The sequence below is a fragment of the Musa acuminata genome, chromosome BXJ3-4 (genome assembly GCF_036884655.1).
Source record: "Musa acuminata AAA Group cultivar baxijiao chromosome BXJ3-4, Cavendish_Baxijiao_AAA, whole genome shotgun sequence".
NCBI classification, from domain to species: domain Eukaryota; kingdom Viridiplantae; phylum Streptophyta; class Magnoliopsida; order Zingiberales; family Musaceae; genus Musa; species Musa acuminata.
In genome coordinates, this window is record NC_088352.1 from 33,884,755 (window position 1) to 33,910,878 (window position 26,124).

At 36.4% G+C, this 26,124-nt stretch overlaps 5 protein-coding genes across 9 annotated transcripts; 4 read left to right on the plus strand and 1 right to left on the minus strand.

The window, feature by feature from the left end:
* The first annotated feature begins 716 nt into the window (after nucleotides 1-716).
* On the plus strand, nucleotides 717-2,061 carry LOC135635997 (E3 ubiquitin-protein ligase Os04g0590900-like). Its single transcript, XM_065147487.1, has one exon. It carries the CDS (start codon nucleotides 874-876, stop codon nucleotides 1,921-1,923), a length of 1,050 nt encoding a protein of 349 aa, XP_065003559.1. The 5' UTR covers nucleotides 717-873; the 3' UTR covers nucleotides 1,924-2,061.
* A 7,985-nt stretch (nucleotides 2,062-10,046) lies between these two features.
* On the plus strand, nucleotides 10,047-16,791 carry LOC135635219 (uncharacterized protein At2g38710-like). The gene is made up of 5 exons (XM_065146163.1): nucleotides 10,047-10,340; nucleotides 12,203-12,322; nucleotides 15,803-15,917; nucleotides 16,105-16,198; nucleotides 16,385-16,791. The coding sequence occupies exons 1-5, from the start codon at nucleotides 10,237-10,239 to the stop codon at nucleotides 16,585-16,587; spliced, it is 636 nt and encodes a 211-aa protein (XP_065002235.1). The 5' UTR covers nucleotides 10,047-10,236; the 3' UTR covers nucleotides 16,588-16,791.
* Nucleotides 16,792-18,017: 1,226 nt separating this feature from the next.
* LOC103982054 (zinc finger CCCH domain-containing protein 56) lies at nucleotides 18,018-20,781 on the plus strand. 2 transcript variants are annotated; one of them, XM_009398854.3, is made up of 2 exons: nucleotides 18,018-19,106; nucleotides 19,901-20,781. In XM_009398854.3, the coding sequence occupies exons 1-2, from the start codon at nucleotides 18,317-18,319 to the stop codon at nucleotides 20,167-20,169; spliced, it is 1,059 nt and encodes a 352-aa protein (XP_009397129.2). In that variant the 5' UTR covers nucleotides 18,018-18,316; the 3' UTR covers nucleotides 20,170-20,781. The 2 variants fall into 2 exon arrangements, with proteins under 2 accessions (XP_009397129.2, XP_009397128.2); XM_009398853.3 differs by having other exon boundaries at nucleotides 18,023-19,106; nucleotides 19,891-20,781.
* Nucleotides 20,782-21,411: 630 nt separating this feature from the next.
* LOC103982056 (uncharacterized) lies at nucleotides 21,412-25,132 on the plus strand. Of its 3 annotated transcripts, XR_010495441.1 has the most exons (4): nucleotides 21,412-21,628; nucleotides 24,121-24,279; nucleotides 24,460-24,497; nucleotides 24,701-25,132. XR_010495441.1 is itself a non-coding variant. In XM_009398857.3 (3 exons), the coding sequence occupies exons 1-2, from the start codon at nucleotides 21,447-21,449 to the stop codon at nucleotides 24,239-24,241; spliced, it is 303 nt and encodes a 100-aa protein (XP_009397132.2). In that variant the 5' UTR covers nucleotides 21,412-21,446; the 3' UTR covers nucleotides 24,242-24,279; nucleotides 24,701-25,132. The 3 variants fall into 3 exon arrangements, 2 of the variants coding, with proteins under 2 accessions (XP_009397132.2, XP_009397131.2); XM_009398857.3 differs by lacking the exon at nucleotides 24,460-24,497; XM_009398856.3 differs by lacking the exons at nucleotides 24,460-24,497; nucleotides 24,701-25,132 and having other exon boundaries at nucleotides 24,121-24,399.
* Nucleotides 24,598-25,453, minus strand: LOC135634774 (RPM1 interacting protein 13-like). Of its 2 annotated transcripts, none has more exons than XM_065145351.1 (3): nucleotides 25,286-25,453; nucleotides 25,080-25,166; nucleotides 24,598-25,001 (listed from the first exon to the last, which is right to left on the minus strand). In XM_065145351.1, the coding sequence occupies exons 1-3, from the start codon at nucleotides 25,451-25,453 to the stop codon at nucleotides 24,810-24,812; spliced, it is 447 nt and encodes a 148-aa protein (XP_065001423.1). In that variant the 3' UTR covers nucleotides 24,598-24,809. The 2 variants fall into 2 exon arrangements, with proteins under 2 accessions (XP_065001423.1, XP_065001422.1); XM_065145350.1 differs by having other exon boundaries at nucleotides 25,080-25,211.
* Between the last annotated feature and the right edge of the window lie 671 nt (nucleotides 25,454-26,124).

Below are 26,124 nucleotides of genomic sequence, written 5' to 3' on the forward strand. Positions count from 1 at the left end.
TCTGTTCGAAGATAAATCGTGTCTTGATGATGCAGAGAGTTTGGAGTGTGTTGCAAAAAGTAACTATCAGATGAAAGAAACTACAATGATAAACTATTAGAAAGTATAAATTGGTGAAGAAAGTAAGAGGAGATCTACAGTGTGCCAAAGCCTTGAAATGATCTGCTGATAGAGAAGGTAGCTTTCAAATGCATCTACACCCAACCCTCAGGAAAGCTACTTCCTTGACTGCCAATAAAGTTGGTTGTTCCGGTCAAACCTTGGGAGAAACAGAGCACGGTGGTATAAGGAAGCATCGGCTCTCTCTCCTTCTCACCAAATTTTGACCGACGGCTATCATACTGTTCTTGTTGGGGTTAGAGAAAACTTCGGTGACAGTATCTTTGGCCTTTTTGCTTTTCCTTCAAGTAAATTCCACACTGGTCGTTGGTGGGAGAGAGAAAGAAGCTTCACCAGCCCAGGGGGCAGGGGTGATTTTATCTGGTCGATTTTGATCTTGTAGAAAAGGGCATGAGATTGGTGTAATGGATGTTTCCAACACCACCCAGCGACTCTCACAAGTTCATCATTCATTTATGAACAAAGCATTCATAGCACCTCTCCTTGGTCAACCATCCTTTCCATTTCCATCTATCTTTTTCTCCTCCCAATCTCCATCACAAAACAAAGCAAATGAGAAAGAGAGAGAGAGAGAGAGAGAGAGAGAGAGAGAGAGAGAGAGAGAGAGACTTGCAGCTCTCGTCAAAGAAGTACCAATTCAGCAAGTAAGAGAAACTTTTACCATCAATTGTCTGGCCTTGAAACCCATAAAGATCCTCCACTGCCACTTCTCCTTTGAGAGGAGCTTCTGAGACTCTCTGCTCCTTGTTGGCCATGGCCACCAATGACAACCATCCAACATGGGTTGCTTATGAGCCAACCAAGGACTGCTCTTTGGCCTTCTGTAGCTTCTACTGCCCCCAGTGGTGCTCTGTTACCTTCCCACCCCCTCCTCCCGTCCAATTCGCCGATGAGGGCTCCGGTCGGACCTTCTCGCCCCTCGTGATCGCCGTCATCGGAATCCTCACGAGCGCCTTCCTCATCGTCAGCTACTACGCCATCGTCTCCAAGTACTGCGGCACCTTCAGCTCGCGACGGTGGTGGTGGCCCAGGCCTGGGCACGGCACAGGCACCGACGACGATGAGCTCGACAGCAACCTGGGCCAAGATGGAACATGGCATTTCTCCCCAGCGAATGGGCTCGACGAGGCCCTGATCAGTAAGATCACGGTCTGCAAATACAAGAGAGACGACGGCCTGATCGAGGTTACCGACTGCGCGGTGTGCCTGGGCGAGTTCCGGAAAGACGACACCCTCCGGTTGCTCCCCAAGTGCAGCCATGCCTTCCACGTTCCGTGCATCGATACTTGGTTGAGGTCACACTCCAACTGTCCTCTCTGTCGAGCCAATATCGTGCCTGTGACTTCGGCGGCGCCGCTGCAGTTGCCAGCTCCTCCTCCACAACAGACGGAGAACAATATTCCGATCAGGGAGGGCGAGCTCGAGGATGAGGTGGTTTTAGTCATCCCCGACGGAGACGAAGAGACAGAATTGCCTAAGAATCCCTCGCGAATTCACTGCAGCTCCGGAGAGATGGAGGAGGGCAGTACGGTGGTCGGGACTCGAGACGGTGATCTGCAGCCGATAAGGCGATCACTGTCGATGGACTGTTCGTATCGCGAGGGGGTTTCGATCGTCGAATTGTTGCAGATGACCTATGCGAGTTCGTCAAGACGGTGGGGAGGAGAGAACAGAAAGAACAGTAGCAGCACGAGCGGGCCGCACGGTGTGATGAGCCCCGCCCTGATGAAACGATCCTTCTCTAGTGGCAGAGTGTGGTTGACAAGGCAGGCGAAGGGAAGCAATTCAATGCTCCCAGTATGAGATTCCATGAAGGACTCGATGCACACTTCCCTTCCATAAAGTGTATAGAGCAGAAACAAAAAAGAACATCACAGTGACTTCCTGCTTTCTCCAGCAACATGTTTTGGCTTACATGAGTTCAAATCCTATCTTCCGTCTCGTGGGCTTGTGATTGTTTTGTCAGAAGCTTCAAGTTTGAAGACATGCATGGGGACAGAATCAGACGAGTAGTAATCTCTTCTACTCTATCCAATACGTCCCATTAACACAAGTCTAAATTTACAATAGTATATTCATCATTCACTCGGAATGATGCGCACGATAAGATTGTTGAACTACTTTTGGATTGTGTGGAAAGAAAGCACAGTGGTCGGAACCTGCAAATGATTGCCCCGTAGCACACGAAACCGGAGAAGAGGATGTATTAAACCATGGCCGAGCGTCTCCTAATTACATTATAATACAAGTGTTATATTGATTGTGGAGAGATGTTTCCTATCGTTAAGGACTTGAAAACCTTGGTGTACTTCAGTTAATGATCTTTCTAATGAACGTTCGGCTTGTTTTCGGACAGTGGAAGTCTCCATCTTCCCTACTGTGGCTCTGTAAGTCGGTTGATATGTCAAAGCTGACTGACATGGGACTGATGAATCAATAATTTTCTTAGCCGCCGGCATAAAATTAAGGTATTATTGATATGTCGATTCTTGTATTTTAATCAGTCTCGCCGTATAATATACAAACAGTATCACTATCTGTAAACTCGAGATGCGAGGATCCTTCACGCCCATCAATGGCGATATGTGGCTACATCTACTCCTATAATGATGTCGTCCAAGAAATTTTGGGACATCTTTCTGCAAGTTTCCTTTGGATGCTGCTCGGTGAACATATGCTCCCTGGATGGACTCAGTCACTCTCCGGTCTTCAATTCGTCTCCGGACACTATCAGAACTCGGGTCTATTCTTTCCTTTGCAAATGAACTATCAAAGTCTAACCCCTCGAAATTATTAGATAAGTGTATGTCTAAGTTCCTCACACATATAATATACATAGAATATAATAAGATATATATATTATCATCACTTAAATAATATATTTTGTGACATTTATATTTTAGAAACATGATATATGACATGTTCTTATTATCGATTTTTTGAATTAAAAGACACATGAAATTTGAAGTATATACAAATATTAATCTTTATTTTAAATATATTTTATAACGAAAAGGTATGATCCTCTAATACAATAGGTGTAAGTGTCCTAACGAACTTAAGTATGAGATTAAATTATGACAATAAATATGTGCACAATGATTAAAAAGACTTTTGTATGACAGTAGGTCTTAAGTCATTACCAAGATTTGAATGAACTCAATCATATTTAAAGTAAATGAGCTTGAGGTTTAAACATCATATAAGTGCAGGATATCAAATTGATTTACTTATGCATGGAAGGAATTATGAATAATTAAGTAGAGATTAAAATCAAATAGGAGTGCTACACTAAAATTTTAAGATGCATAGATAAGATTGGAGGATGAATTTAGAACAAAAACTCATCCTTTTATCAATCCAAATTAGGGTCAAGTTAAATTATAGCAATCATAAAATTATGTTAATAAAGAAAAAAAACACTTGAGATGAGGCCTAATATGATTAAACATAAGACCTCATTGCAACCTTCTAAGCACATCTTTATCTAGGTTTGGCTTTATCCTTCTTGTCAACCTAACAAGTCATAATCATTTTCTCTCCTTTTTCATTCATTCTCTCATTTCTTCACCTTGTTTACATGGATGCCAAGAACCATAGTTCCAAGGAAGAATAAGGTAAGAAATTATAATCATTCCCTAGATATAACATAGGGTTTTAGTTTAACAGATTGTAAATAAATTTTAGCTATTTTTGTGTAACCTAGATTTATGATTTAATCCTCCATCTTTAGCTATATTTTGTATGAATGCATTATCATTATAAAATCTTTGATATTATCTTAATCTGAAATTTATAATTAGAGTTATAAGTGTTCCAAGATGAAGTGCTCAGAATTTATTCCATCAATCCTTTTTTTTTTTCTATGTGCATGTCACAATTTAATTTTAAATAGGTAAGCACTCATTATTATATTTGATCTAAAATTACTTTTAGTTAATAAACTAATTTTAATGATACTCACTTGTTGTCTACAACAAGTCTCAAAAATACCAACTCATCTATCTATCACATGCACTACACGTGCTAAGATGAACATGTAGAAATTTAAATATTATATTAAATTAAAATTGTAGTGTTAGATTAGAAGCACCAATACCGTAATGATTGCCAAGTAAAAATAGTAAAGTAATAATACCAATATAAAAATAATCAAATATAATATCTACCTAAAAAATTGAAGACGGTGTGTTAGGAATTCACCTTTAAGCAAATAATAATATTGTTGATATCAATTATACTTGCTATCTAACAACGATGTTTGGTGTGATTCTTTGAATTTTAATCAATGCCTATCGACATTGATGTCATCGGCCTTTTTTTTATGAATTTTAATCAATACTTTTTTTTAATACTATTTAATTTTATAAAGAAACACTCTCATTATTATGTTTGATCTAAAATTACTTTTAGTTGATAAACTAATTGTAATGATACTCACTTATTATTTGCAACCAGAAAACACATACCCATCTATCTATAATGACCATTACAATTTGGTAGATAAATAAATAAAAATTTAAATAAAATTTAAATATAATATTAAATAATAATAATAATGTTTGATTAGAAGTATCAACATAAGGATTGTGAAGTAAAAATAATAAAGTAAGAAGATCAATATAAAAATAATCAAATATAATATCTATCTAAGAAATTGAGGATGGGATGTTAGGTATTCCCTTTTGTGCCAATAATTATTTTGTTGATATTGGTTGTGCTTGCTTTGGAACAAGGATACACTCTTTATGATTCTTTGAATTTTTTCCTATTAACATTAATGTCATTAGACCTTTTTTTTAATTTCTAGGTGTGTGTCATAATTTAATTTTAAACAAGAAAACTCTTGTTATTATGTTTGATCTAAAATTACTTTTAGTTGTTAAATTAATTTTAATGATACTCACTTGTTGCCTACATCCGGTCTCAAAAATATCTACTTGATAGGGAATATAAAATTGGTTAGCTACCATTTGTCATGTTAATACGCCAATAACCTCATCCATATAGATAGGAGTCCAAAAGGTAGCTCAGGTTGATTACAAACTACTTCTCCAATGAAATATTTGTAAAAATATTTCTAAAAGTCTAGGGGCCACCACGGGTCAATTACAAACTGCCTCCCGTATGAAATATTCGTAGGAGTATTCTCGAAAATCCTAGGGGCAACTCGGGTCAGTTGCGAACTACCTTTCTCGTAAAATCTTTATGGGATATTTCTTCTTCTCAAGTTAAGTATAAAAACATACCTTTAACTCTAGGTTAAGGAAGTAGATATCTCGATACTAACTTAAGCATCAGAGGGATCGACTTATGAAACTACTTAAGCCTTGGTCTTTGTGTAGGTAGTGAGTTTGAAGAGGTCGTGCTCTATTCTAAATGACTTCTCGCATATGGATCAGGGCTGCATTATGTTGATGAATATGTCAACGATATTTTTTCATAATATTTTGATGCTAGAAGGAGGGTCCAATGTCACAAGAGCATCCATAAGTTGACCCTATCCATGAATATTCAAGTGAGACTCCGCCTCTAACCCATGATACTTTCACTCAAATAGGGCAACATATGCCCTTTCCTCACATAGATATTTTCACCTTATCGCGAGTAGCAATGTAGTACTGGTGTTCATTCAATGACCCTAGATCTTTATCCATAAGAGTGTTGTCGAACCATCTACTTGTTCTTGTTGATATATTCTTAAATCTTATATAGCAAGTGCAAGCATTAGCTAGCATAATATAGGTTATTACCCTGCTCCTTCCTCGGTTAGACTAGCGGGGTATGTCGAATTTTCCAATATAATAATATTTTCCTTTGACATATTGCCTAATCTATTGGTATGCCGACTTTCTCATAGCATTTGATATTTTGTTATAATACCTAATTCTTCGAGTATGATGTCCAAACTTATAGCACAAGTCTAATCTTTGGCATGTCGACTAATTATTTGACTCCGACGTCTAATTTCTAACATGATACTTTTCTCGACAAAACATTCGATTATAATGTTTTGATAATTTACCCTTTGAAGGTTCGAGTTAATGATCGAGATATTTCCTGTGTCACTTATCTCAAAAGTATATTAGTCCATAAACTCATCAATTGATTTCATCATCAAAATATGAGACTCAACATCCCCAAGCTCTTAAGTTTGCTCCTCCACTAAGGCAGCATTCCTTTCATGATACTTTTCTCGACATAACATTCGATTATAATGTTTTGATAATTTACCCTTTGAAGGTTCGAGTTAATGATCGAGATATTTCCTGTGTCACTTATCTCAAAAGTATATTAGTCCATAAACTCATCAATTGATTTCATCATCAAAATATGAGACTCAACATCCCCAAGCTCTTAAGTTTGCTCCTCCACTAAGGCAGCATTCCTTTCATGATACTTTTCTCGACATAACATTCGATTATAATGTTTTGATAATTTACCCTTTGAAGGTTCGAGTTAATGATCGAGATATTTCCTGTGTCACTTATCTCAAAAGTATATTAGTCCATAAACTCATCAATTGATTTCATCATCAAAATATGAGACTCAACATCCCCAAGCTCTTAAGTTTGCTCCTCCACTAAGGCAGCATTCCTTTCAAGTTCCCAATTAAGTGTCTTTGTTGAATCCAACTCTCCAACGAGCCCTAACGACACCTCCTTCATAACTTGGTTACTGCCCCAAATACCTTTTAGTTTCTTGGCTAGGGTAGCAAGCCCTTACTCCACTACATCTAACTTTTGTGCAAACTCATTACTCCAAGTCTTCACCTTGGCAATAACAACGATAGAAGGATCAACTCTCACATCCTTCAACCTCTCGACCTCTATCCGAAGGTTGATATTTTTCCAAACCTGCTAGTCGATAACAACATCGATATCTTGAACCCAGTCCAACAAGGATGTCACATAATGATGGTGCTCAAGTACAAAGACAAGTGATAAAAAAGAATAAACTTTATTGTGATAGTCCTGATTAAGCAACACCTTAGAGGGGGAGGGATAAATCTACTTTGTCAGCTCTAGACATATGAATCCCTAACAATACTACTCCAATGCTTCACTATCATCCTACACCTTTTGCCCCTCCTACAAGTTTTCTCATATCTATTGCAATGGGGTGCTGAGATCAGGTCAGGTCAGGTCAGTTATTGTCAAAGTCGCGAAGGGCTAAGGCCTCCCCTGTGTCCTATTTTGGCTAAAGTGACACCATGTGTGATATGAGGTGGTTGCTAACTTTGTGGTTTCAGAATATCCTCTATCACTATCCATCTATCTATCACATATATACGTAGATGATTAGATAGAAATTTAAATATAATATTAAATGATAACAATAATATTATATTAGAAGTATCCATGTGATATGGATTGCCTAAGAAAAAAAATACTAAATTATGAAGATCAATATAAAAACAATCAAATATAATATCTATCTAAAAAATTGAAGACACTTGCTATCCGTCGAATGATTATATATTTGCTATGATTCTTTGAATTATAGTTATTATCTTTCGACATTTATGCTAGTAGTTTTTTTTTTTTTTTTCTAGGTGTGTTTCAGAATTTAATTTTAAATAGGAAAGTTCTCATTAATCTAAAATTACTTTTATTAATAAACTAATTTTGATGATACTCTCTTGTTGTCTGCGACTAGTCTCAAAAATATATCTCGTACATTACACATGCAGATGAATAAGTCAAAATTTAAATATAATATTAAATAGAAATAATAGATTTAAATTAGAAGTATCAATGTGACATAGATTGTCAAATAAAAGTACCAGTAACAGTATCAATATGAAAATAATAAAATATAGCATATGCCTAAAACATCTACCTTGGAGGCAATAGTTATCTTGTTGGTATTGAAGAAAATAATAGAAGATAAGAACAATTATTGTAGAAGCTTTATTGAAGAAGAAATGAAGAAGCTTTATTGAAATAAGTTTAGCTTGAATACATTAACATATCCCTCTCCTATTTATACAGATTAAGAGAGAGGAAATCTTATCTTCTATCATGCCCCCGTAAGATGGTGCTCCTATCAAGGATACCAATCTTGGATCGATGCAAATAATGATTTACGAGTCAGAGGCTTCGTGAGTAGGGTAAAAGCAGATTGCTGCTTCTGTTGTTGTTGTTGCTGTTGTTGCGATTGCGACGGCAATGGCTGCAGTAGAGGAGAAAGCTGCAGTAATAGAAAAAGTTATAGCAATGCTGTAGTAGAGGAATAAGTTGTAGTAGAAGAGGAAGTTGCAGCAGAGGATGAAGTTGTAGTAGAGGATGAATTTGCAGCGATACTATAGCAGAGGAGGAAGCTACAGTAGAGGTGCAGCAGAGGAGAGAGAAGAAAGCTGCAATCGAGGTACAGTAGAGGAGGAAGCTACAAAAGAAAAGGAAGGTGCAACGATGCTACAATAGAGAAGAAGGCTACAGCAAATGAGGAAAGGTGGGGCAATGTTGGTGAGTGTAGCACTATGGTGCAGAGTGGCAGTGGAGAAGATAGTTGTCGTTCGCTGAGAAGAAAAGATTTATCGCACCGATGGCCTGACGATGGAAAAGCAGTAGTAGAAAGCTTTTTCTTTTACCACTGGAGGTGAAGAAGCAACAGATGAGTCGACAGCGAGAAGAGAGCTTGCTCTAGGCAAGTGGCTCTAATACCATGAAGAAAATAATAGAAGATAAGAATAATTATTATAGAAGCTTTATTGAAGAAGAAATGAAGAAGCTTTTTTTTTTTTTTTTCTAGGTTCATTGTTATGTTTGATCTAAATTTACTTTAAGTTGATAGACTAATTTTAATGATACCCACTTATTGTCTACGACCAAAAATACATACCCATTTATCTATCATGTGCATTACACATGCTTAGATGAATAGGTAGGAATTTAAATATAATATTAAATAAAAACAATAGTGTTAGATTAGAAGTATCGGTGCAATAAGAGATTGACTAGTAAAAGTAGTAAAGTAAAAAGACTAATATAAAAAATAATCAAATATAACAAAATGGAAGATGATGTGTTGTTTAGGTATTGCCCTTTAAGAAATATAATATGTGTTGTGCTTTCTATCTAATCGAATGATCATGATTTGCTCATCGTGATTCTTTAAATTATAGTCAAAGTAAGATGATTTGCTCACTGTAGATTTTAATTATAATATCTACCGATGCGATCGTAAAATTATTTAGTTCAACATTAATTGAAGAATATGAGAACCAAGAACACATAAGTTCGTCATATCTTTCTTATCCTTAAAGATTTTTTTTTTAAAGTTCATGCTTCAAAAAGATAAAACTGTACGGATATGCCTCACTCAAAGCGGACAATTAGTCTCTCTTAAAGGCATATTTTGGAGTTGCTCCAAAAACATTAATTGTCTTATTGCTATCGGAATGATGATACACTCACTGTGATTATTTAAATTATAGTTAATGTCTATCATTATTGATGCCATCAGTCATTTTTAATTTTCTAGGTGCATGCCATCATTTAATTTTAAGCTCTCATTATTATGTTTGATCTGAAATTACTTTTAGTTGATAAACTAGTTTTAATTATACCCACTTGTTGTCTACAATTACTCTCAAAATTACCTACCCATCTATCTATCTATCTATCTATCTATGGCATGCATTACACGTAGGTATATGAATAGGTAGGAATTTAAATATAATATTAAATATAAACTATAATGTTATATTAGACATATCATGCCATAAGGATTGCAAGTAAAAGTACTAAAAAAAATAATATGAAAATAATCAAATATAACATCTACCTAAAAAATTGAAAGATGGTGTGTTAGGTATTTTCATTTAAGTTAATAATTATTTTGTTGGGATCGGTTGTGTTTACTATGTGCTCTTTTCCTACTCTTTCTCGTCCTCTTTTTATCCTCTTCCGCGCTTCTCTCTCTCGAATCATGATTCGCTCTCGACATCTCTTCGCAGCCTGTGGCCTTTTTCTCAACCCAACATTAACCCCTCTTCTTAGCCCGACGGCGACGGTGCCCCCCTTCCTCTCTCGATCCGATTCCCCCGTAGATCCCCTCTCCCCGCCGCCGATCGCTCTCTCGCGCTAGATTCCCCGTGTTTCGATCCACAACATGGTGTCTGCCAATCGGGAAATGGCGGTCTATTGCTTCGACACTCTCGTCGCCCACTATAACAGCGAGCAGGCGCCGCCCCCGGGTTTCGAGGAAGGCCAGCAGTAAGGACCCTGGACCCCGTCTTGCCCCTTCTTTTTCTTGTCGATTGGGTTTCGACCAATGCTCCTCTCGTCGACGGATTTTGTTGGATGATCGGAGGGATTTCATGTGTTTTCTTTTGCCGATTCATTATTTTGGGTATTTTCGGTCGTTTGGTTCCGTGAGAAGTTGTTCCTAGATTCTTGGAGTTGATGAAGCTAATTGATGCAGCAACGGGGTGATATATCGAGTTTACTTGTTTGGGTTTCGCTGGATCGATTGATTATTAGGACACAGGTCTTCTTTCTTGTGTCGTATCAATTGATCTTTGCTGTGGAGAATACTTGCTTTGTATGTTAGATTATTCAGTGCGTTTAGGTAGCTTCTTGCACTATCTGTGGTTGATAAGAAAACCGTTAATCCTTGCCCCTTCACCCTCCTCCTCTTGTGAATTGCTGACCCTTGTTGCAGTTGGGAGTCATGACTACCATTGGCTTTCACTACGAGCTCCTAGAATAGTCCTCTGCGTTCGCTCCTATGTAATTAAGAGCTATTTAGACTCTCTGTGTTGTTTCTAATTTTCCTATGTCTTTCTCTACCTCTTCTTGCAACCGATTTTAAATATATCACCTCATCTAATCAGTGAATCTATTAATTTTCTCTGGACATGTGCATACCATGTTAAATTATTTTTTGATTACATATATAAATATCTTTTATTTTATCATTTTGTCACATCCATATCAGCATTCATTTATTATTTTTATGCTTCATAATCTATTTGAGCAAGTTGTAGTATTAATTTTTCGGTTAACTTCTGTTCATCTTTGACTGTATCTTTTCATTATTCACTTGATCTTTTTCCTTCTTAGAAGGTTATATGACGTATCAGGAATAGCATAAGCTATTAGTACAAGTTGTATTACAATTATCATTATAATATGTACCAAGCATGTGCAGGAACCATTCTTGGATGATAAGCACCTAGTCCGATGCTATGTCTGGCTGTTTATGTACCACTGTTTTTGTACCCTGGCATGGTATATGTTCAATACTTGCTGTGTGTTATATCAGAACTTGGCTTGCATGGCTGTCTTATTGCCATGAGGTTCAAAATTATAATCCTATGTAAAAATATGATACACAATTAATCCGTGGGAACAAAAGACTTCTGCCGATGCAGTGTTTAGGGAGGATCAATTTATATATCCTCATCTTTGCCAGTGGAGAGGCCATGTCTGTGATTCGAGTCTTGTCACACAAGTCACTGGGGAGTAACCTTACCCAACACTAAGTCTCACCCTATCCATAAAAGCAAAATAAATATAAAGTTAAATGATATTTTCATATTTCTGATGCTATTTTTTGGCTGGAATTTCTTTCCTTTTGTTTTTCCAATGCATATCTGGATGTTTCTAAGCTGTTACTTTATAATATGCTTTTTCATATTATATTTTGTTCATTATTTAATTCTTGTAATTTGTATTTCTGCTTTTACATTTTCACCCTCATCCTAAAGTCTGTTCATTATTTAATTTACAAGAATAAGGATGACAGACAAAACTATTCTAATTATAGAAGAATTAAAATATAAGTGTACAATGAAATTTTGGGAAAGAGTTATCAAAGTTAGGATAAAACTTGAAACAGAAATGTCTAAGAGTTATTAAAATATTTGGACTACGATTGCATATTTTCTAAACTCTTTTGAAGCATCCATAAACAGCTATTTAGTTCATTTCATGAACTTGAACATCATGATGCAGAACTCCATCTTGCTTAGACTGCATTCTTCAGGGTATTCATAATATGTATATAGGTATCAGCTAGTGGATGCTAGACATATATGACTGCATAATCTAGTTTTTTTTTCCTTCCATTTCAGCCCATTGTTTGTTACATGGAAGAAAGCAATCAATGGAGCAGAGCCTCGTCTCCGTGGATGTATTGGAACTCTAGAAGCCCGCTGCATAATCAATGGTTTCAGGGATTATGCATTAACAAGGTATTTTTCTACTGTTGGTTCCATCAAGAGTTAGTGTTATCATATGATCTCTCTTGGAAGAACAGTAATCATTATGATTCTAATTAAAATTCGAAGCTGACTAGAATATGCGATCAAATCAGTTGAGAAAGGATTGCAATTGATCAGTGGCTTGGAACGTAGATAAGGACAAAATAAGTTGATTACATTGTCTAAATTTGTATGCCTTCTGTTCTCTGATATGCAATACTTTTAATTTTTCTTCATCTGTAAGTTCATATGATGGAAACTATATTGTTAATTTAGCAAATTTGCCTCCTCCTTGTTTGCAAGCTGTATATGCAGGGAACTGTTGATGCGTTTCCATTTTTGTATGAATCATGGTGGTTAATGTGTAACTAATTGATGTGGATAAAACTTTCTCTTTAGCATTATTATAGTTTTAATCTCCACTGGCACTTTCATATATTTACAGCACTAACATGGTTGATTGAATAAAATAACCTGGTCTCACATTAGTTAAAAGCTGAAACAAATAGAAGCCTCTTATGATTGTGTGCCAAGTAATTAAAAATGAAAATAAGTTGTAGCGCTGGGTATCATAAGCCAGTTTAAAAGGAACATAACAGATGTTGAAGCTCCCATTGTGCATTCAAATTCATTCAACAGAGTAACACAATATATATCTGAAAAATTAAATATTTGCTTATTGTCTTGAACCTATGAAATGATTGGTAATTAGTGATGTAAGAAAGCTTTGATCACATCAATTACATATTTGTTGATTGATCATGAAATCACATGTTCATGTGTTGCAGTTCGTGTGAGGTGTTGATCAGAGGGATGGATGATAAAAGGTAGTATCACCTTATTGGAGAAAAACTGAACAGCGATGATGGGAAATCTGAGAATGTCCTTAACATCATTGGTGTTGAATAAGGATTATAAATTATATTAGTATATTGAAAGAATAGGCAAAGAAGTTACCAATTAAAGATAAAGATAGTCCAAATTTATTAGGGCTAGATGGTGGAATTTTAAAGATGATAAAGTTTGGATTTTTAAGAATAGGATGGAAAAAGAGGTTGCCTGGAATATAATAATATTAATATTATTTGGATTACGATGGTCAATATAATTAAGAGTTTAATAAAGAAAATTCTTGCTAAACTAAAGATAGAGATGTAGTTTTAAGAGAGAGTTGGTGGTGGTATGAGGAAATTCAAAAAATAATTATTACTAAAAGATTGTGTTTTAAAAATAGATAAACTTATAAAAATAAGAAGAAATTTAAAAGATATATAAAATCTAAAAAAGAGGTTAAGAGAGCTGTTAGTATGATAAGATATAAATCTTCAGATAATTTATATAATAAATTACATATCAAAAATAAAAAGAAGATATATATTGAATTGCTAATCCTAAGGAAAAAAAGTATAAGGATTTAGATAATATCATATGCATAAATGCTTTTAAAAAATATGATAAATTATTGATAATGAAATCAAGGAAATATGAAGGTTTTTTTATAAATTATTGAATGAACATAGATTTAATGATAGATAGATTTGATAATAATATATTTATTTATAAAATCAGAGGTAGTACCTTACAAAATATGAAAATAATTAAGAGTGTAGGACTTCTTGATATTATGTTTGAAAAAATTTAGGTGACTTGGCTAACTAGATTTAGAAAGATGCTTGATGAATGGATAAAGTGTCAAATCTACAAGAATAATTGTGACATATAAAATTGTTCTAATTATTGAAGAATTAAAATATAAGTATACTATGAAACTTTAGGCAAGAGCTATTAAAAGTAAGATAAGACTTAAAACATATATCTCTAAAAATTAATCTGATTTTATGCTTGGAAGATCAACAATAAAAACTATTTATTTATTAAATAATTAATGAAAAATATAGAGAGAAAAACAAAGTTTTGTTTATTGTTTTTATTAATTTAGAGAAGCCTAGAGTTCATAGAGATTTATCATGGTGAGTTTTAGAAAAGAAAGATATATTCACTAATTATATTGATGTTATTAAAGATATACATGATAATATAGTTACTAGTCCTAAAACCATATGGGGTGTGTATAGTGAGTTTTTTATTAGTATAAAACTATATTAGTGGTGCATATTAAGTCCTCATTTTTTCACATTAATAATGGATGAACCTACTAGTCATTTATAGGAGAGACATGAAACTTACTTGATGAGAGGCTAAATAGAATTAATCCTAAACTTGAGTTGTGGAGGCAATTCTTAGATACTAAGGGTTTTAAATTAAGTGGACGAAAACTGAGTATATAAGATGCAATTTTAATAATATTCAAACATACATGAGGTTATAGTCAAGTTGGATGATAAGAAGTTTCATTAAGTAAAAATTTTAGTTATCTTGGATCAATTATTCAATGAGATGAATAGATTGATGGAGATATTATTCATAAAATAAAAACATGATAGTTAAAATGACAAGGGCATCAAGAGTCATGTGATCATTGGATACAAATTAAAAAATATATATAAGATAATTATTAGACTAGTAATACTTTATAGATTTGAGTGTTGGGTGGTTAAGAAATAACATATACCAAACTTTTGTGTTGTTGAGATGAAAATGTTGAGGTGAGATGTGAATGCGTTGAGTTATTAAGAAAGATAAGAAAAAGAATATTTTTATTCATGAATAATTAGGTATATCTTCAATAGAGGACGAAATAAAGGAGAGTCATTTAAGATGATATAAACGTGCACTCAGGAGACCTATAAATTGGTAATTAGAAGAGGTCAAATAAGAGATAGAGGAAGACTAAAAAATACTTTAATAGAAACAATAAATAAAAATTTAAATATTTTTAATTTAACTAATCATATGACTTTTTACATATCTCAATAGTGACAAAAACTCCATGTGACTGACCCCAAATAGTTGAAATTTTTTTTTGGCTTTGTTGTTGTTGTAATTGTTGTGTTGGAAATGGTAAAATTGTTTCGAATTGACAAAGATGTGTGGCAACTTTTTCATCCATATTGTGCTTGCAATTAGGGGCAATTTGATAGGTTTGTTCCTTTATTAGCTTAGTTTATCACTGCATACTTTTTGATCTGGGCACATGCATGGTTAACCAATTTGAACAAAGAAAACTTTCTGCAGTGATGAAGCATTGATAATGTAGCATAGCAGTGGCTCTTATCTTTGTTATTTGGCTATATTGCAACTAGTATTTCATTTTCATGCTGGCAAGCATCTTTTGCTGTGTCATGGTGGATCATGAGGTTTAGAGGTTACCTCTACTTATAATGTCTTGATCTGATAACTTTCTGTGAATTTGTTACATGATGCACGCGCTTCTTGGTTTCAGATAATATAACAATTGGCACTGTTGTATCAGAGTATTGGTATGAAACTTCTGTTGACACAGGAATTTTCTGTTGTTTCCGTTGACATGTTATGTGGTTTAGTAGCTAATGATTCTTCATCATTTCACAGTGCTTTGAGGGACCGCCGCTTTCCTCCAATACAGGCTAAAGAACTGCCATTTTTGGAATGTACAGTATCTATATTAACTGATTATGAACCTGCTCTTGACTACCTTGATTGGGAGGTTTGCCATTTGACATTCTCGAAAATATCTTTTTTATCAACATTTAGTTCTATTATTTGTTTGTTTGTAGCTAGCAAAATTTTCATTCTTTTAGCTGACAACTCCCACCTTCATGTCAATGCTCATTTTTATAATTAATTCTAGTTTTGGAACATGCTATTATTGAAATAAGTGCTCACTGTTGCAGGTTGGGAAACATGGTTTGATCATTGAATTTACTGACCCTGATTACAACACTAGGCGTAGTGCAACATACTTGCCTGAGGTTGCTGCCCATGAAGGTCAGTTTGTACCTTACCAGCTGCTACTCAGTTTGCCTCTGTCCAATCCTTTGCAAAGCTTTTAAAGGACGGCCGAAGCACTCATCGATACAATTTGTCCGGATGCTTCTCAAGAAATAGTGATACCATTGAGGTTCCAGTTTTATTCACTTTTCACTCTTTTTGTTTTTTTGTTGAATGGAGCAGGTTGGACTAAGTTAGAAACCATCGATTCACTGATGAGGAAAGCAGGATATAATGGTGCCATAAGCGAGTCGCTTCGAAATCGACTTCACGTTACCCGCTACCAGTCCACCCTCTACACCATGCACTACAGAGACTATGCTTCTTACGTCAAGATGACTAGAGGTGATTCCCTTCTAATTAATGGGGCTAAACCCATCCATTGATTCACCAGATATCTCATTGTCGGATCTCTGAACTGTGGAGTACATTTAAACTTGATTTAAGGCAGTTGGGTCGAACTTCCCTCCTGCTTGTTTTAAGGCATTCGAAGCCTACCCCATTTACTTCACATTACAAACACTATCCATGGTTTGCGTTGTTTCTCCTCCTGACTTTATACTATTCACTTATTACCATGCACCTATTCACTTCTGTTACACTCAAATTATATTTGGAACATAGCGGCGGCAGCAGGTAGAAGGGGAAAAATGCCTGAGCAGAGAAAAAAAACGCGGTAAGTCTAGGTGGGTTGAATATTGATTTTACACTGAATTTTTTTATTATTTCCTTAAAAAAATATATATTTTAGGTATTTTTCAATCCATAACTTTTATTTTATTTTTTCTCAAATAGAATAATCTAAATAAAAAATTAAATTATTTTTAAAATTAGTTTTAGTTTGTGATAGTGTTTTGGTTTGTTACAGTATTGTTATAGTATTTTTGACCTATTATAGTATTATGATCATCACAATTTTGATCATCATAACAAAAACAATGTAAAATGTACTTGAAAATAATATAAATGACAAAATAGATTTATAGTATTATGATATTAATTATAAGTTTAAAATTTGATATTATAATAATTTGTAAGTAATAATAATCAAAAGAAGCATGATATGATATCATTTATAATTTTTTTAAATAATATTTATAATATTTTTTACTATATCAATAAAATACTATAAATATTATTAAAATTTTACAAATGAATCAAATAAAAATATTATAATAGTAAAAATTGATAAAAACAAAAAATTGATGAAAAAAATGTTTGAAGGATATTTTGGATTTTTTAAAATTAAAGATATTATTTTTTTTTAAAAAATTAAAATATAGATTTTTTTAGGAGAATCATCTTTCTTTCCTCCTAGAACATTTTGACTATAAATTCTTGTAAGGGATGCTATTTCTCATTTTAGTTGCAATAATTTTCAAATGATTATTTATTGACTAATACTTTCTTAAAAGTAGATTGCACTTTGAAAAAAGAAGTATAAATAATATATATATATATACACTCACACCTAATGATAGACATGATAAGAATGTGACATGTACTCGGTCGCTAAATGTGTATAAGATGTTAATTTTTCTCTTATTTAAAACTTTGGCACAAAAAAAAAAGGTTTAATGGGTGATTTGATAAAGCTATTTATTTTTTATATTACAATATCTTACGTGGCAGCCGAGGAAATTCCGAGGTGGGTCCCGCCATGGGGCGAGTAGGAAATGGGTGCACTTGATTCATTTTATTATTACGAGATTTTATTTTATTTGTTACCATGGGCTGATGTCCAGGGAGAAGTTGGGCTTTCGCCCTCAATTCCACGATTTCATTTGGCAAGTTTGGAGCCGAAATAGAAATACTTGGGACCGAACAAGCAAGAGAAAGTGATGCAACAAATCGAAAGTTCACGCACATGACCACCCACCTGCCCCTTCTCGTTCTCCCGAATTCGGTCGATCCCTTCATTTCTTGTTCGCCGTCATCGTCCCCCAAATCACCAGACTGCGGAGATCGCTAGGGTTTCTTCCTCTCGGCGCTGTTGCTTCGTGGATTTACCCATCTTAAGCCGCCGCTTCCTAGGATTTGGCCTCTCTCTCTCCGACTTTTCCGCTTCGCTCCGAAATCTTGAAACCTCTCGTTGGAATTCCGCGTGTTATTTCAATGGATTATGGCGGTGGAGCTGCGTACCCTGGTAGCAATGCCATCGCAATCATCCCGGACGCCTCCGGCCCTCCCGATTCCTGGCCCCCGGGAGGAAACGACCAGCCAATGTGGGCGACCGACGACGATTACCGTTCTTGGAGCGGAGACCCATCCGCCGACGCCGCCTCCAACTCCGCTTACGACGGCCGCCTGTCCCGGTCTCGGGCTGGTAGTGAGCAGCCCCCGGGCAAGAAAGGTCGGAACTCCCAAGCGGATGCCCAGGGTGGTAGCAGGACTACCACTTCCAAGGCCATCGGGAAGATGTTCTTTAAGACGAAGCTTTGCTGCAAGTTCCGCGCCGGGACTTGCCCTTACATCACGAACTGCAATTTTGCTCATGGGATCGAGGAGCTCCGCAGGCCGCCGCCAAACTGGCAAGAAATTGTGGCGGCTCAAGAGGAAGGCTCCTCCGAGCCCAGAGAAGAACGTCGGATACCGACGATGAACTCATCGGTCGTGGCTGGGGAGTCCGAGAGATCTTATAAAGGACGGCGGTGTAAGAAGTTCTACACCGAAGAGGGCTGCCCGTATGGGGATAGTTGCACCTTCATCCATGATGAGCAATCCAAGGCTCGGGAGAGCGTGACGATCAGTCTGTCGCCCATGGTTGGAGGCAGCGGACTAGGGGGAGGTGCGAATGCGCCGATTCAGAAACCTTCAAATTGGAAGACGAGGACTTGTCACAAGTGGGAGATGACTGGGTATTGCCCCTTTGGCAACAAGTGCCACTTTGCTCATGGTGCAGCAGGTATGACAAGAATCTTGCTCCTAGTTTCCATCTTTAGTTGGAATAGCCCTGAGGTATTTCATGCCTGCTCAAGATCTTGCTAACCCATAACAAAAATAACGATAACATCTTTATAGGATTAGTTTTCTTCTTGAATTATACAAATTCCTTCATTTAATTCTGGCTCTAGTCCTTGTGGCCATATTTCGTGATGATCCATGGCAAAACAAAGGATCTTGCAGATGGTCCTCAGTAATCTGGTCTCAGAGTGTGTGCATTTGTTGTATGATCATTTATCTTGAATGAATCTTATGTCTGCGGTGCTTGTGTTGGTTTCTATCGCCCACAATAATTTACATCTGTTCGATTGTGATGTCTAATCTATATCTTATTTTTATTTGGTGATTATTAGTTCAGATGATTTGACTAGTGTTAAACATCTTGAATTGGAAATCTCTCAGATCTAAACCAGACAATTGTGCACAACAAAATTCTGTTCGAAAGCCTTTTAAGTTTGACTATAGTCCATCTAGGGTGTTGACTGCGGCTTGAACTTAAAGAATTCATGAACATGGATACCATAAAGATGCTTTACTAGTATCTCCATTTTCTCCATTATGAATTGATGAGATTATGCCAATTCTATTGTTTCTGTTTTCCAATCCAATGATACATTGAATTCTCGCTTCCCTGACACTTATTTTTCTTTTACTAGTACATGTGGGAATACTTTTGCGGTATTTATAACTTTCGAGATTTAGTCTGCATTATATTCTGCTTGTACATGAATAACTTTCAGCTACAGAACTACACAGGTATGGTGGGGGTCCTGTGGAAACAGAAGGTAGAGATGCCTCCTTGGTTGTTTCAGACTCTAAGCATGGTGGGGTACACACAAAGTTCCCCCCATCGGATGCTTCTGTTGCTTCAAACAGTTCAGTTCCTCATGCTGATATGTATCATATTGGCGTCCCTTCTCAGAGGTCCGCCGGTGTCGTACAGAGGCAGGGGCAGAGGTCAGTTGGAAAATGGAAGGGGCCTGACAAAATTAGTAAGATATATGGTGACTGGATTGATGACATAGAGTAGAACCTTGTGCGATGCACCTGCAGACATAATAGTCACTTGTTTTCATTTTAGCTATTGGTTCACGATGAAAGGTAATGTTTGTGTTTTGTGGAGTACCAAAGGCAAGAGAGGTTACTGATGCGAAGTAGGGTATCTTTTGGCATGATTATCTAAAACATGGGAAATCTGAAGATCATAGTAGAAGAAGCAAGTGAAATCACTTGATGCTTCTTGTGCTAGATTTTATGGACACAATTGCTTCGACATAGCTTATTGTTTTGCACCATTTACTGTTGCAAAAAATTCTGCTAACATGGCATGACATTTTTTTTAGTACAGAAAGAAGGATCATTTGATTTCATGACGGGGGCAAGGTGCTTATACTCTTTCATTGGTTCTCTGTTTGCTGTGGTTGATCCAGAATAACTCAGTAAAGGATTTGATCTTGCCAGACATCAAAGGTATATGGTCGGCTGCAGGAATGCTTCTACACTGACATATATTGCCTCTTTTGTTTTTGCTGCAACTGAACTGTTTCAGTAATGTTTGTGTCAGTTTGTTTGTGAACTAAATTGAACTGTATTCCAGGGATTTTTTATTTTGTTCCATTAGGATTTTGTTAATCTCATAGCTTTGCAGAAAAAAAAGTTGTTCTTTCCGTATCACAATTGACGCATTACGTGAGCAGCTAGAATTCTGTGACAAGAATGTTATTTGGCTTGTACCAAATATTACCTCATCATCATCTTTCAATAATTCTGCTTCTGATTTGAGCCTCTAACCACAGTATAGTATACCTTCATCCTTGTAATCTGGCACCCTGCACGGTGACACCGTTATGAACCACCTCGTAGTTGCAGGCATGAGGAGTAATGCGTTGATATAGCCATGAATCTTAATTGAAAGGAAAAAAGTAGTAGAATATAGTAAGAATTCTAAACGTCCTATGTTAATTGATACTTGTAAGTGAGACAACTCTTTCCTAAGAATGTCTTGAAATACTGATTCCATCAATCAAAGATTTAGGTACATAGTCTACGTTTGAGAATATATTTATATTTTTATATAACATCGCATTGATCCCCTACTTTGACGAGGGATGATTTAAATAGACCTTTAATCAGTTTGGGCCAATGAATTGAAGTCCATCTTCTTTCCATCGGATGTTATTTAATGTTGGGCCTAAGCGATCCTATGTGGCCCGTTAATCTACAATATTGTCTTGTTGTTAGGCCCATTTTTAAGGTAGATCATTCGCGGAACAGATTGCGATTGATTCACACCTTTGGAAGAATGCAGATGGAGAAGGGGGGAACAACCTTGGAGGAGGGATTGGGCGGCGGAGGTGTGGTGACGCAAAGGGGAAAGCTGTGCCGCCGATGCAAGGAGACCTTCAACTCTTCCTCCAACACGCCCTCCTCCTGTCGGTTTCACCCTTCCTTCTTCGTCTGCCGCAGGCACGACGACCAGAAGAGGTATGAGGCGGTTCCCCTACCCGAACCCTCCTCCTCCTCCTTAGACGGCAAGTATCTCCTTCTCTTCTGTAGCCTGGTTCTTGAAGCAGCAGCCGTCTTCCATCACCTCGATCCTGTTCTTGATGTTTGATATGGAGGCTTTATTAGGACACTAAAAATCTCTTGATGAGCATGCTTGTTTTCTGTAATCATAGATGCTGACGCTGCTCGGCCGGATAAAGACTTTGATATCTCGTATTTTCGCTTGAGTTGAGGTCTTTGATTTGTAATCTATGCCTTGTGCAAAAATGATTACTTTGACCACAATTTGTAATCGTGCCTAAGGCTATGAGGTAATAACTCAAGAGATAAAATCTGGCCGCCTGGGGCGCAGCTTTCCTCCAGGTGAGTTAGATTCCTCTTCCAGTTAATGACCCTTGTGCATCTCGGTATCTCTTACCATGAATTACCCATCGGGAACTGCCACCAACAAGTATAAACCTTAATTCAAATAAATAGTTAATGTGCAATTTCTTAGAGTATCTTGGAATTTAACTACATAGATGATTATGGGCCGTCATAAGTGAACCAGTCGAATGATGATGCTGCGGTTTTTGTTTCTGAACATAACGTGCAGTGCCCAATTTTATTTTCATAGATGTGGAGAATGAGCAACATATAGTGTATTTTTTACCTATGAATTTTTATTTTGATGATGATATTGTAGCTTGACATTTCAACAATCTCGTTATTGTATAATCACATAGTGCTCTGTGTTTTGTCTCTATTTGTTCCATGTGTTAATTAATGATACATCAGAATATTTTTGGAATGAATTTTGACTAGAAGTTGTCTTTGAAATAATAAAAAGGAGAGAGAAACAATCACCATGTTTCTTGGACTATGATTCCTATTTTAATTCCTAGTTTCAAGCAGGAAGATTCATAAGATGATTGCTCCGGATGAATTGTATGTTCTGGACATTGGATGGCCCTTTACTTTCCACCATTTCCTGTTCTATTGTTATAGTTGCATTAGGAGGTGTGTCCATTCTCAGCTAAGCTCAAAAAACAGCCATGGATGCCAATTGTTGAAGTTTGTCATGAAACCCGATTTTGTCATTCTAAAGATTTAGAGTTTTTCTACCGACTTAACTTAGTCGCTGGTTTCCATTGTAATTAGATCAGTTCTTTATGTTTGCCAATTGTTGAAATCTTTCTTAGTTGCAAGCATAAGAATTTACTTTTCTAAGACAAACATGGTCTTTTCTTATTATGGTAGAGCAAGAAGCGAGTTCTAGTTTCTCTTTCTTTTCATTTGATATGCTTAAAGATTTCTTCATAGTAGTTGATATCGTTTATTTATATAGTGCAACAATAACAAAGTCATAAAGTTTTAATTATATGGGATCAACTATATGGTTCTTTTGCCATAATTGAAGTTTATAAAAAGTCATGTGTTTCGTTAAATTAAAAGCTTGAAATCTTTATTTATAAGTTCTATAAAATCCTTTTAAGTCTTCCTTTATCTCTCTTCATATCGTTGATAGTAATCATTTTAGCTCTCTTAATCACCACATCTAATTGATAATCACACGAGACTCCTACATCTCATTATTTTATTCATCTCATTTTTATTCTATGAATAATATCTTCATTGATCTCTTCATCTTGTTGAATAATGATCCAATATAACTAAAGATTGTGATTATATAATATCGAATAAAATAGGACACTAGAGGAATGAAGCCATAAACTCTTGCTTCTTTGGCTGTTCAAGTATCTAATTTCCTTTTTGAACCTTAGCCTCTTGATAATATGCTTTATGCATCTGAGGCATGGGAGCTTTTTCTGCCCACTATATATTTCTTCTATAACCATCTGTGAATTTGGGAGACTAAGCAATGTTGTTGATGTGTGCATCATGTATTAGGGGAGAGGAGTGTAAAGAATATTTGTTTGAAACTGAATCAACTCTGGCTTTAGTTGGCATGGAAATATTTGCAAGACAGTTTACACTAACTTTTTCTGTACTAGAAATTGCCTAAATAAGCACGATGTTACTTTGTGCTTGGCCCTTTGTTGCTCTTTATAAGTTGCAAAATGCTCATAACTATGCAGACAATTTTCCTTTCTTTTCCTACAAATTTCGGTTTGGACTTGCAATATTCGAAGTGTTTGGTTTAGCCAACATGATGCTAACTTCGAGGCCTCAAAAAAATACCCATGATGTTTGCTGTTGCCTACTGGATAATGGTTATTCTGCTTCCTATATAAGAATTAGATAATTGGATCAGTTCTTGTTCTTGATGTGCTTCCATATTTTGTCAAAACTGCATATTGAAAGGTGTTCTCATATTTTGTTGATCTGCTTTTCTGTTTACATATGCTTGAAGTTTTTTTTATTTTTTATTTATAGTCAGCAAACGCTTGATCCAAAATGAGCATCGCCATTGATCCATTGGTTTTATGGTTTTGAAGTATTTTTTTTTGTGCCTTTCGTTCTTGTTGAAGGTACTACGAACTCCGTCCAGATGATCCACCATATGCTGCCAAATTCTACGACTGCTGCGGAGCAGAGGACCCAGAGGCATTGGGCTGCACCACCGATTTCCATGTTTCCTATGACGACTGATCTCTCTGCGAGCAATCTACCCTATGGCAAGTTTGATGGTATGCTATATCCTCGTCTATTAAAGGAAATGCAGTCACAATGTACAACCCTCCTCCTTGTGTTTCCTGTTTTGAATGTAATGGATCTTTTGAGAATTTAATTTTGCTGATGGTTGTGTATAGAGTGTCATTCTATTCCGCTCGCATAAATCTACAAATTTGTATTCCTCATGTTTGCAGTTTGCCGAGCTTCCTTCTATAAGATATGGTGAACTCAGGTGCGCCAATGATTTCTGAGTCCACGTTATGGTGGTTTCCTGAGCAAAGATAGAAAGAAAGCATCCTTTTAGCTACTTAACAATTTATAGAACTTGGGGATTTGGCGATGAAATTTGCTAATGTCGAACGCCTTTATTTGCTATCATTTGAATTTATTGGGATCCAAATCCACTCACGACGTTGTACGTATATTTCATGGCAGTCTGAGATGGGAAAGCGTTCTACACATCCACAAGAAGATTATCAAGAAATATCAACCATGTTGCAGCATGAGATGCACAACTCGGCGAACTGTGTCGCGCCTGCGCCCTTTATTCTAAAAGCTTCATCCGTCCCATGTATTCCGACCTCGGCGGTTGCATTTCTTTCGTATCGATTCCTGCACGAGGAGCTTGAGCAGAGGCTTCTGACCGCAGGCCTTCCTTGGTGTAGACACTGCAGTGTCCATTAGCTCCGTTCCACCGCGAGCAGGGAGCAGCTACTTCGCAGACATAACAGAAACACTGCACCCAGAAGACAGACTGGGAATGGTGGCCGTGAATTGAGATGGGGAAGCGTTGTAGTGTCGGTTCCAAGTGTACCTTGTTACAGTAGCTCTCATGAGCGGTGCAGTTGAAGGGGAAGGTTGCACAGAGATGCCTCGGATGCGGGAAATCCCTGAGTGCCACCTGTGGGGGCATCACCACAGCTTCAGAATCATCAAATCTCTGCATCTGTGATCTTCTTGTCTTGATCGATGATTCACAGAGAGAGAGAGAGGTGAGAGAGAGAGAGCGAGCTTACTCACAGGTCCCTTCTCGGCAACAAGGATGACGTCGTCAGAAGGATCGCCGAGAGTAAGCTTGCCGAAGCAATCGGCGACGGGGTCGATCACATAGCAGTCATCGTCTTCGTCGTCAGCTCTGCTTTCCTCTTTCTCCACCGCCTTCGCCAAGTCAACCTTATCTTCTTCCATAGTCCTCGTTTATTTTGTTCTTTCGACCTCGTCTTTAAATTCCCCAACCCATGTGTCTATAAATTTCCTATTAATTTAATTTTAGCATATGCATAAACATCTTTCCAAAACTAAAGAAAAACCCACATATATATATATATATATATATATATATATATATATATATATATATATATATATATATATATATATATATATATATATATATATATATGTTATCATAATAAACTCCTTTGTTTATAATAACTACAAGTAAATTATTAGCTATAATTCTAATTTAGAACTCTTGAGCTATAAAAAAGTATTTTATATTATATAAAAATGAATATTAATCATGATTAAAAGTGGTTGGCTTCAAACTTTCGAGATGGCTGCTAAGAACTTGACATGCGTGGAACCGAACCAATATTGTTCAACTCGAAATCTCGATCGTATGATCTTAGATCATGCTTGGCGAGTTGGGTCAGATCCAATATTAATGTAAAAAGAGCAGAATCGACCCGACTCGCATGTCACTTTGTCGAATTAATTCGGTTTACGAAAACTCACATAGAAGACGAATCAACGTGACTCAGAGCGACGAGGAGACAATCTCGAGGCCTAACCTCGCGATGAGAGGAGGGTGCTATGAATGTCGCCGCTTCTCTGTCGCACCCCACAAAAGCGACATC